Genomic DNA, 12554 nt, shown 5'->3' on the forward strand with positions numbered 1-12554 from the left:
GGTTGATGCCAGATATCAGCAGCAGTCACCACTTTAAATATACATACAGTGAAAATAAATGGTAATTCTTGTTAGTATAGTTAAAATGATTAATCTGAGGGATTCCCAGTGATGCACTGAGCTGCTGTTTCTATCTGTACGTATTCATGTCTCATTGAGTCGTTACTGACTTGGCTTCTTCCCTGAAGTCTCTGTGATCACTATCATCATCGTTATTATACTCTTAGTGTAACACATAGTACAGCTATCCAGTGCATTTGCAGTCAGAAGGTAAACGTACCATTTTTAATAGTTAAGTAGTTACATGTAGACTTGCTCTTTTCTGCCTTCGTAGTAAAGTTGGATTCACACTGACGTCACTGCTGCAAGCCTCAGTTCACGGAGCTCACACTGAGTTACTCCACATTTATAATTACATTTTAAGTTGGTGCCTACTCTCAGTACAGTACAGTGATATTGATCCCTTTCTAATGCAATTCACATTCTGAGACACGGGCGACTGAAGCAGTTCAGCTGAAGGGTGTAACAGTCGTCTGCAGTACAAGTTGGCACCTTCTGAAGCCTCTAACTGCTGCTAGCCCTCCGTGTAGCTCAGTGGCAACAGAGAATTTCACAATAAAAGACCATAACTTAGGAAACTCAAACTGCTGAAGTCATGCATTAAGGACCTTCAACCTATATAATCTCCCAAATCCCTCATCAGACCCAAATATGGATCATGAACATGAAGACATTTCCCCTCCGTACTTGTAACATTCGTCTGGACCATAGATTCCTCTAAACTCTCTTTAGCAGAGGTCAAAGGTCGTCTCAGTGAGGTATTGGCCGGCCAGCAGAGCGTGAGGAGTCAGCCACACCGGTAAAGGTCACAGATCTGTCAGAGACGACCTCATTGAGCCGGGAGCAGAGGTCAGGTGAGCTCGCCTCACTATCTCAAATCTCTACTGACGTCACCTCCACAGACACCACGAGCTCGGTCGTCTCATCACAAAGTGACCGTAGTTATTTCATGTTAATGTTTTTATTATGAAGGCTTATTTCACTGGGTCACTACCCATCAAACTGCATGGTGTGAGTTTTACATGTTTATTTAAATCACATTTAATTTAAAACTTTTTTCCACACAATTCATGTTAGAAAACACACGTTAGCTCTTTCCTTGTTTTAGGCGTATGAGCAAAGAAATAAGTAGTCATCTAAGATATGGACTGTCAATGACTAAGACTGATGACCTGTAATAAATGCTGCGGACTCAGCGTGGATACGATCAGCAACCATCCTAATGCCTGGCTTTAATTTCCTGTTCACGAGGGGACGATGTATTAGTGATCGTTACTCACTGAAGCGCGCCCTGTTAGTTTCAGTGCAGATATCACACAGTAATGCACGTTTCACTTAAAGTCTTTATTACTTAAAAAAAAAAAAACTAAAATGTTACTGACTCAGAAAACTGGAGAAACACCCAGAGAACCAGATTTTAAAATAACATTTAAAAAAAAAATCATTTTCAACTTTCAAGTCATTTGAAGTGCAAAGCAAATATGAAATACATCAAAATCTCTGAAAAAGTATTAAAGTATTATAGCAGAAACATATGAAAGCCTGTGCATTCGCTAAAAATGGGATGTGCGCATTTCAGCTGAGCAGCTACAGTGAAGATTTTGGCTTTAAAAAGCAGATAACAACATCTTTTTAAATCAGTTTGGGATCTGGGCTTCTGGATCGCACCAGGTGAGCTGCATGGAGCTATTTCATGTTGGGTTTTTTCCCCAGGAGAAATGTTTTGTGTCTTGACGTTCTTCCTACCTGTTTTTAATGTATTTTAATGTAGTTAAAGCAGTCTGAGGTCCCTCGTGTCTGAATGGTCCTACACAATTAGACTTCACCTGCCTCCTATCGACACAAGTAAATGATGACTGCATTTTCATTTGTGGCTGAACTGTCCCTTTAAAGTAGTTAAAGGCTTCTGAGACTGTTTGTGTAACGATCTGATCTGTTGTACATGTTGAGGCGGTGCTTTGTGGTGCACTGTACTGACAGGTGTTCATCATATAATGCCCACGCATTTGGAAAAACAAACACCACAAACTAAAACCTCAAACATTACCTCAGTGTTGAACCGACACCTGTTGCTGACAGTGTCAATAAGACTCATCAGTGTCACAGAGGCAGCGGTTATTACAGGACTACTGCCACATCTGTTAGGTCCATGCAACATTGATATGTGGTGAAAATATCTGAAGATATGAGCGATAATAAGCACAAAACAATTAAACGCTAGCTACACTTTTCAAGCAAGTAAAGAGCTCAGTGTCCACAAATCAAATCAGATGCAACACCTGAAATAAAGCTGAGAAAACAACGCAGCACAGACCAAAGGCAGCAGCAGCAGCAGCAGCACTAATCCCTTACATTTCATTTTCAGCCATATATACACACTAAAATTGATTTTCTATGTCAAGCATTCCAGGTCTGAGCAACAGCATGGGGCCTACATCAAATACAGCTCGGCTAAGTCCCACTAGATCTCTATATTGACTTGTTTAAATATCGTTGCGTGTCTTGTCGGGGGCACAGCAGCCCTCTACTATTTCATTTATGCTCCCTTTATGTGGTTTTCTCCACAGTTTATGAACTGAGCTCCTGTTTCTGTGACAGAAATAGCACCTGCTGCAATCCCACGTAATCATACATATTTCTTATCCCCACTTCCCTCGTGGCAGCAAAGTGGCTATTGCTTACACATGTAGGATACGCTGCAGTCAGGGGGTCCGCAGTCAATATTTCCATGTAGTGGCTATAGTGATTATAGCCATTATGGTCTGTTAAGACCACTTTGTGTCAGTGGGAGTCCTCTTTCAGAGCAGAGCGCACTCTGGCCTCCAGCTGGTTTGCTTGGGGCCGGGAATCCGGGTTTGAGGCGAGCATGTCTAAAAGCAGGGTGCACATGGCTGGACCAGGAGGGGGTGGCAGCGGGGGGGCTCTCTTGAACTTCATAGGGATGCACAGCTGGAGGTCGGCGTTCTCCCACAATGCTTCCCCCAGCGGCACCAACCAGCGACCCTTGCACACGTAGGCACCTCGAGAGGAAAGACGAGCAAAGACATGGTTAGGTCATTTAGGACTGACGGCAACAGCACGGACTGCAGGGAGCCACTTGATCTCAGTGATTGTGGGCCACACATGTATTTATGAGCAGTCAAGGGCCCACTGGTGTGACATATTTCTGGTAATTGCCAACAGAGCCCACAAAACCAGGCCAGATGAGTGTGTGCAAGAACTGCAGAACACAGCGGGTCCAGACTGCACTCAACACAATAACAATCAACAAACAATACATAAAGAATGAACACACAGTGCGAGGCTGCGGCTGTGAGAGCAACACAACACACAACACATCAGTACATGGCGTTATCTGAATAAATACAAACAAACGTTGACGATATCAGATGCACTACTTCTTATAAATATCAAGTCATCAGTTACATTTTTCATTATTTTGCAATAATCATCCTGAATTCAGCCAAAACTGCAGTTCTTGTATGTAAATAAAACTCGATCAAATGTATGTTTTCAGTTTTCTAAGCACAACGAAGAGCGTTTAACATGACGCTCCTCCCAAAACACTGAGGCAAGAGGCCATTTCTCAGGTTAAATCACGTCCCTTCAGCTTTTGGAGACACTAGTTTCTGTATATGTTTGGATTAAGCTTCATCTGTCATCACTATATTTCTTTTATTTATGTTGCAGCTCTCATAAAATCACAGAAAATCTATAATGAAATAAACTTTTGCTTTAAATAATTCAACAATGATGAATCCAACATGTGATCACCGTTGTGTTTAACAGATGCCGTCAGCAGCCGACCTTATAGTCGGTCTTACACTGTACGAGTGATGAATTGTGATACACAGCTGGCTCTGAATGCTGCTCTGAGCAGTATTAAGTGTGTACTTAAGAGTACTGCGTGTTGACATGTTTCAGAAGAGGGGCACTTGCCTGATTACCTGATTACAACTGAACATGCACTTAAGTGTCGAGTACTAAACTGCAGGCACCAGAATAGACCCAACAGACTGTGACGGAGCCTAATGTGGTGCGTGAACACCAACATCTGTCTGGTAGAGACAAAATGACCAGATGTGGTTTCTAAATGCCTTTCTGCAGAAAGACAGTTGATTGTTGAGTCTCATCCTCAGGTTGAATACTGGTGTGTTACTACAGGAGAGGAAGTCCGAATCCTTTGAGGTTTGCAGACCTTTATTAAACTGTTTTGATAACTTGAAGATATAAAGGAGTGGGGTGACCGACTGACTCTCTCAGGTTGTGTGGTGTGGCTAACATATGCTTTACCAACTGAGCTAAACTCAAAGCGATGCAGCAGTCGACCCTCTCTGCATGTCCTAACGCTTCAGAAACTCTTTCTTGAAACACCGAAATTTGGCAACGATTGATTTAATGTGAGTGGGCACACAGGTTACTCCGCATTTATACTGAAATGCATAAAAGAAATGGAGCAACTGCTCACAGCTGGAAACAAATGGAAACTTAATGTGGATGAAAACAGTCATTATTATATATAATATTATGAAATTGATCCGGCTCATAAGTTGTGCAAAGTTGAAGTACCCAGATGAACTTCACACTGTTATAAGATTAATACTTTGAGGTTTTGGCTGCTGATCAGAATAATTAACAAAGATAAAACTTTGGGCACTAATTACCTGAATTGCTCATTTGTCTTTGTTTGACATTTTCGAGACTAAATGATTGATTGAAAAGAATTAGTAGATTAATAAGGAGAAAAGAAATCATTAGTCGCATCCCTAACATGGAGCAACCCAAAGACTGAAAGAGGATAATCTGTGAAAGTAATTAAAATGCATCAATTGTTACTTAATCACAAGGTTTATTATGGTCCTTCTTCAGTTTTTAAATTAATTTTAATGGAGTAGAGGCAAGTCCAAGCCTTTTTCCTGTGATGATTAACCCCCACAGAAACACTTGAGGTGAAGTCTACAGTCAAGTGCAGGACTGGTCTGGTCAAAGAACAGCTATGATTTCCTGACCAGACGGAGATAAAAGCAAACACTGCTTCCAGCTCTGCGCCTGCACAAGGACAAACACCGGAGGTTGTGTTTTACTCCTCGGCTTCATCCTCTGTGCTTCGCTGCAACGTCAAATAACTGTGTGGGTGCTGAGAGAGGATGAAGTCAAATAATGGACCATTTTATCTGTCTGGGAAAAGCCTCCCGCTGCCTCTCCCCATTTACTCACTGACAAAGAGGATTGTGATCATGGAGGCTAAATTCACTTTTGCACTTTTTTCCCATTTGAACAGACTGGAAGCCCTCTCTGCTCCCATCATAACATATTCATTCAGCCTAATGGAGTATGGGTGACTCAGGGAGGTTGTGAGGACCTGAACTTGGGGATGATGGTTCATTCATCCCCCTGCCTCCAGATCAACTCTGGCTGGACCCAGTTTTTTGTGAACAAAAAGAGATGCTGTGTTACAGCCATTACATTATCCTCTGACAGCGGAGTGCAGACAGAACTGAGCCCAGCGTCCATTAAGATACTTCCTCATCCTGTGGCCACATGGGGTTTCTGACAGGAAATAGGACATTAAAAAAAAGAAGAAAAAGATTGAAATCTAAATGGTGTTCTGACGAGCTACACTGGCAAAGTGCTTCTTTTTGCTCATATTGAAGTTTTGGCACTTTATGGGTCCAACTCACTCAGGCACGGCCGTAAGTACTCAAATACTAGATTTGGACGTCAGTATTTGTTCAGTGTATAAAATAATCATACTTTTTTTCTTTGTAAAAAACAAACAAAAAACAACATGTGTATATATTAAATATTAACATAAATTGACCCTGTTTTACATCATAATCCAGTGACGCATCTGCTTTCTATGATTAACTGCACAGATCCATATAGTAGTAAAAATGACAGATTTGCGCAACCTCAGAAACACAAGTAATTTGTAATAAAATACAAAAAGACTGATATTTAGCCATTTATTCACTTCAGTATTGGTTGAACAGCGACAGACAGAAGCTCTGTTATTAAAAATGAAATCATTACTTTGGGTTGTTGTTGACTTCATCTGCTCTTTAAACTCGTGATGCAGCCGACTCTGATTTTACGCCAAACATAGTCGTGTCAGTGGTTAAAACAGTTTGCTAAAGGAAAATCCTTCAATATATTTCATATTCTATTAATGATGAATCGATAATCGATCGACTATCAACTAAAGAAGTTACTTGGGATTTGCATCCCTGGCTCCTGTTAAGCTTTGTGCAGAAAGGAGGCTTCTGCATGCTGCTGATATCTGTTGAGCCAAAGTACAAACTACAATATGGATTTTTTTTCAGCCAATCTGTTAACGGATAATTACCTGCTCCTCATGGCCGATGCCGATAAGATAACTGCAAAGTTCACATTTCACACAAAAGTTCCTAACCTGGTGTTTATGCACAGTTGAGAGTAAGAAGCACTGAGACTTAGTGAGTGAAGAAGGATGATTTCACATTCAGCAGCTCTAATAATATCTGTTGTGTTAAAACTGTTTCCTTCCTCTCGTAACCGCTGCAGGACTTGTTTTTTGTGCTCTGCTTGTTCTTTGCTGCTTTTATTAGCATTGTACCAGAGTGTGTAGATGTTGTGCTCGTTGAGTCCATGAAAACAATTTGGCTTTATATCATCGTCCACACTTATCAGCTGTAATTTTACAGGTAAACAGCTGATAATATAAATTTCCCAATATCAGTACACGTCATGCATCTCTATCCAAGGGTGGAGAAGATGTTTGAGTGAAACTGATCTGCAAAGTGCCAACAATGTAGCCATTACTACCGACAGTGGTGTTTGTTAAAGACAGGTTCCCAAGCCTTTAACAGCATTTTTGCTTGGGTGTTCATTTCAGACCCTATTCTTAAATCAGATTTACTGCAGCACTCTATAAGAGTTTAAAGCAAACTGCTTAAAATGGCCATGCTGACAACTCACCACATCAACACTCTTTGGAAATGACAAGAAATTTACAACAAAGACAAATACTGACATCAAACTGTGCAAATGCCACATCTGCATCATCGCATCACAATTTAACTGGTCTTCATTAATGTAGGCTGATGTTATCAAAATCAATGGGTCAGATTCAAAATAATAATAATAATAATAATAAATCGTCACAATATTCCAAAGAAACTTGCATCTCCAACGCTGCCACCGACAGAACTTTTGGATTAGTGAAGGCTGAATAACATACTGTCAGCTTGCATTATCAGAAACAGAGCTGCTATAATTCATATGAAAATGCGCATAGCATAAATCATTAATCTCTCGCCATTTAGATTTGTGATTGTACCACCCATGAGTGATGAATGTAAGATGCATAGTATCTGACATTTTTAATATGTGCCAGTTAATTAAGTCAAACTCGATTCTGTGCGATGAGTCATCGACCTGCCTGACCACACACTCAAACCTTTCTGTGAGCAGGATACAACATGACAGGCCTGTGTGATGTGTTACCCAACATGTTAACACTGTCACATGACACCGACTGACTGTGTATTGTGGGGGTGTATCTCCACCGCCCTGGTCGAGGAGCTTTGGTTGCTCACAGGAAAGAAGTCATCAGGTATTCTCGATCTGCTCTACTGACTCTCCACTGGACACTTACCCAGTTGTTCCTGCGTGGTCCCTTCTTCCACAAAGGTGATTCTCTCCAGGACAGCCCAGAACATCACACCCAGCGAGAAGATGTCTGCCTGGCCTGTGTAGGTCAGTCCACCCCACACCTCCGGAGCCATGTAGAAGTCAGAGCCACAGGTGGAGGAGAAGCGCTGCCTCGTCAGGTCCCCACCCAACAGACCTTCACTCATCTTGCTCAGACCAAAGTCTGCCACCTAGAGAATGAACAGTGTTAGTTCTTTAACAAGTTGTGCGAGGACTTGAGGATGATGCTGCGTTATCTGATGTCAGAACGATCTCCCTACCTTGACAACAGGACCTTTGGGTGTCACACAGACCAGCACATTGTCAGGCTTCAGGTCTCGGTGGGTGATACCCAGGCAATGCAGGAAGGCCACAGCACTGCAGAGCTGTCGCACCACACTGAGGTTGCGCTGGGTATCTGGTGGCCTGGAGAGCAGGTACTGATTCAAGTCGCCCCCATCGCAGTACTCCATCACCAGCCACAGGGCCAAGCAGCGCATTGGTCCTGGCTGCTCTTCCTCCGTCTGGGCCGGTCTCTTCCTGGCTCTGTTTTGTGGCCTTTGTGGGGTTGTAGACTCAGATGCATTTGATCTAGTCTTGTCCTGGAGCTTGGCCCTAGCCGTGACTGTGTTGGTCCTGTCCTGAAGTCTGGAGACAGAGTTAATACTCCTCTGGGTGCTGGACTGGGAGCTATCCCGTTCTTGACCTCGTGGTGCTCTGACTACGCTGCCCTTCAGCACACTCTCAACCAGGCGTAGCGGCACCTTCCCTGATTTCAGGGGCTTCAGGCTCCTGGGCCCCGTCTGCAGGAGGCAACTGTGGAGGGCGATGACATTCACATGGTTCTTGGCTGTGGATCTCATGGCCCACAGCTCTTGCAGGTAGAGTTCAATGCACTCCGGGTTGCTGCAGGGAAGCCGCTTGACGGCCACCCTCTGTCCTGTTTTGGCCATATGTCCCTCAAAGACCACACCATAGCTGCCTCGTCCCACCTCCTTCTCCAAAGTGTAGAGCTCTTCCATCTGTCACAGGAGCTGCAGCCTGCTGTGACAGTCAACACAGGGACTGAGGTTAGCATGTTAGCATGATACATTAATCACAGCTGGGACACTTGAAGCTAACGCTACACTTCACAACTAGCTAACTTAACCCTAACGATAGGCGCTCAGTCCCAACAACCAGTTACATTTACCAGTTATCTTCATCAGGTTGAGCTTAAAGACGCATTAAACACGTTTAGTACACAAACAATAACTGGAATGAGCCTGAACGTAACACGGTGCTGTCAGGAGCTTTAACCTTAAAGAGGAAGCGAAAAACAAAGCTCTGTTTTAAAACGAGATCTCGACTCACCCGCGAGAGTTCATTCAGCATTACCAGCAGTGGATCCGCGTGGATCTGTAGTCTACCTGCTGGACGAGCCGTCTCGCAGCATATTCAACGAATCTGGACGTTTTTACTGTCGATAAACAACTTCGATCAACTATCAGAGAACAACTGCGGCTGACTTCCGCGTCTAAATTCGGAGCGTCCCGCTCTGTGTGCGTGCGTGCATCGTGATTGGCTACGAGAATTCCACCGCGTGTTGTGATTGGTTCGTAGCAGAGACGGTAGAGTGCAATATGATTCGATTCGAATTGTCAAAGCCACGCCCACCACAGGTTACAACTGCTGCTGCGGGACACGTCACGCACTGTCAGGCGGGTTCATGTTACGGAAACAGTCGTGAAGCGTTTATTTGAAGATATAACGACGTATGTTTTACACGCTAACGTCTAAAAGCGAGCCTACAACGTGTCTGTCAATCACACGTATATCTATGACGTATATACGTAGACGCCGCAGTGATTGGCCCGTTGCCGCGGTACGTTAGCGCGTCCGCCATATTGGATGTGGCAGGTCTGCCCCGTAAACAAAACGTAGACGTGAAAACTGTTTTCTGAGTTAAAAGCATTAACGTTTAAATTTAACTGAATTTGATGACTTGTTTTTATATTAATTTAATTACTAATAATGACGATCACTGAGACAAAAATGAGCAGCGTCTGCAAATCAAAATAAGACACTGAAACTGGCAGTGAAGTGATTTACATTAAAGTTGCAGTAGGCTACTATTATAAATATGCACCATTTATTATGCAAGTCAGTGTCCAAATTTAAAGTTAAATTAAACGAAACAAGCTGACAGTGACATGTAGAAACAGTGGTATGGTCCTTTAAACATACTGACACTTATATCTGTTACTGCACCAAGTGTGTGTATTTTTATGTGGCGGCCTTCATGTCCACGAAATTTCCCTCCAAGGGACAAATAAGTAAGTAATACTGAATTTTACTTAGTCCTCGTATGATATTGATTAAAACAAAATGTAGACAACTGACTTGCATAAACTATGGTGCATATTTATAATAGTAGCCCACTGCAAATTATTATTATTATTATTTTTAAATACAATTTTACTGTTGTTCCAGTGAGTCAATGCGACGTCTAGTATTATGTCAATGTGGATAAGATTTAGTCAATAGGCTGCACTTTGAGGACCCTAGTTTTTCCACCACAGCGCCCCCTACTGTAGATGAGGCTGCACTTTCCAGGTTTAAAACATACACACAGGGTCTAAACGCCTGCAACTCCCCTCCAGTTAGTTTTACCTGAAGAAGCCTCTTGGATGAAAGGTGTCCAGGTACCTACGATACGGCACTTATCACCACGACCTGGAGGACTGAGAACCTTCATCAACACTTAGCTCAGTTGGCAATTTGTTGCACATCTGGTCAACATAGAAGCTAAAAGCAGCTTTTCCATGTTTGGTTTCGAGTCAGGGAACAGTCAGTAATCCAGAACCAGTCGACCCGAGAGGTCTGGAGGGTTCCTACTGGGTCAGGAGATCTGATAAGTATTTATTGATTTATGGACCAGCAAGCATATTTTGAAGTTGATGTTGTGTCTGTGAGAGACTGGCAGCCAATGCAGTGACCTGAGAACCGGAGCAATGTGCTGAGCTTTGTTTTGGTCCTGGTTCTCACCCTGGCAGCAGCATTATGGACCAGCTGAAGCTGTCAGACTGCTGATTTAGACAGACCTGTAAACGGTCCATTGCAGTAGTCCAGCCTGCTGGAGATAAATGCATGTACACATTTCTCTAGATCGTGTGTAGACATCCAGTCCCTGATCCTTACAATATATGTTAGGTGGTTATAGCTGATTATGTTCTGGATTTAATGTGACTGCTGAAATGAAGGTCTGTTTCCAAGATAACACCAAGATTTCTGGCTTGATTTTTACAGTTCAGGGACGGACTACTGAGGCGACTGTAAGTCGTTCCTCATTAGCCCGAAAAACAATAACTTCGGATTAATCCTCATTCAGCCGGAGAAAATTCTGGGACATCCAGCTGCTGTTTGTTCAATGCACTGTCCCATATTAGCCGATATTATCATTTGTGTCTTATCACAATAATCACGGGGACATTTAATAACCTCCACTGTAATTACAAATAGTTAAAGTTATTTGGATTCAAAACACCGTGTGTACGCAAAAATCGGAAACGTTATAATTCAGCCTTATTTTGAAGAGCTCTCAGGTACTCTGGGCCACTCACTGCCCAGAGAGAGGAAGGATAAGTATAGCCTTTCTGTCCGGAAGTTTTTCGGCCTACTTTGGTCGACATTATGCTTCAGTGGGTGCTCAGTTTTCAATACAGGCATTCATTTTGTAAAAACACATAGGCTCAATAGAAATGCTGAGAATGCCTAACGTAAGTGATAAAGTGATAAATCTGAATCAGTAGTCTATTATAAGCTGGGACAGTTTTGTAATCGAGCCATTTCCTTTGACTTGAAAGCACTGAAAATGCACAAACACGCAAAAAAACACCCCAAACTTCCTTCATTGCTGCAGTCCCATTTAATCACAAAAGACCTTCTGAACAAAACACACACCTTTACACACACACAACGAGTGGGTGCTGCATCAGTATCGACTGGAGCGGCAACAGTGGTGATGACAGATAACAGCGCTGGTGTGTGTGTGTGTTTGTTCTGAGAGAATATAATAGGAAACACGGTGATTCATTGCACTGAAGCACGCTGTGAAAGAAAACGCCACCTCTCAGGTGCGTGTGCCTCGTGTGTGCGTGTGCATGCTTATGTGATCCATAGCTTTTATCAGTGGTGCCAATCATGAATACTCTTCATTACTTGAGGAAGATGGAGTCAGTCACACTTGACTTATTTTTATCTTGAAGCAAATGCCCCTCTATTCTGACTCTATTATCATATCTCACTTGCTTTGACAGATATCTGGATGCAGACATTGGGCGTAATGTAGAGCGCGTTCTGGCTGGAGAATTTATTAGGAAGTACTATTTTGCAGGAAACCACGACAAAAGGAGCCAGAATTGAATCCCACGACAAATTCAATAAAGCACTCCAGGCACCCCAAAAACATGTAAATGAGTCCAATAAGAATTATAGTTTCAATCACCTCTGTTTTCAGACTAATTGTGTTTCTGTGGGGGCTTTGCCTGCTAATTATGGAGTCCACCAACAGAAGGGGCAACAGTAATTATTTCCTTGATTGAGGTCAGAACCTCTTGCATTTAATCCTGCGCTCCTCACACACAAAGAGTAAACATCAGTAAACAACTTCTCAGCATCCCTTACTCAATTTCACGGCAGTCACTCTTTTACAAATAATGATTTTCTTCCTCAGTAAGCTAGCTCCCTTATTGAAAAGTCTGCCACAGTGTCTGCTGCCGACCTCGTGTTTCTATTGTGTTAATCTAATTTCTTCGACAGTGCTCTTCTGGTCTCAGATGCCT

General features: G+C 42.7%; 1 protein-coding gene across 2 annotated transcripts; it reads right to left on the reverse strand.

The window, feature by feature from the left end:
* Positions 1-1385: 1385 nt before the first annotated feature.
* Positions 1386-9309, reverse strand: LOC311272126 (serine/threonine-protein kinase pdik1l-B). Of its 2 annotated transcripts, none has more exons than XM_084378294.1 (4): positions 9085-9309; positions 8013-8772; positions 7697-7922; positions 1386-3080 (listed from the first exon to the last, which is right to left on the reverse strand). In XM_084378294.1, the coding sequence occupies exons 2-4, from the start codon at positions 8751-8753 to the stop codon at positions 2842-2844; spliced, it is 1206 nt and encodes a 401-aa protein (XP_084234420.1). In that variant the 5' UTR covers positions 8754-8772; positions 9085-9309; the 3' UTR covers positions 1386-2841. The 2 variants fall into 2 exon arrangements, with proteins under 2 accessions (XP_084234420.1, XP_084234419.1); XM_084378293.1 differs by having other exon boundaries at positions 8013-8775; positions 9085-9308.
* Positions 9310-12554: the final 3245 nt, after the last annotated feature.

The sequence above is a fragment of the Pagrus pagrus genome (assembly GCF_965226575.1).
Source record: "Pagrus pagrus genome assembly, chromosome: 16".
Lineage (NCBI taxonomy): Eukaryota > Metazoa > Chordata > Actinopteri > Spariformes > Sparidae > Pagrus > Pagrus pagrus.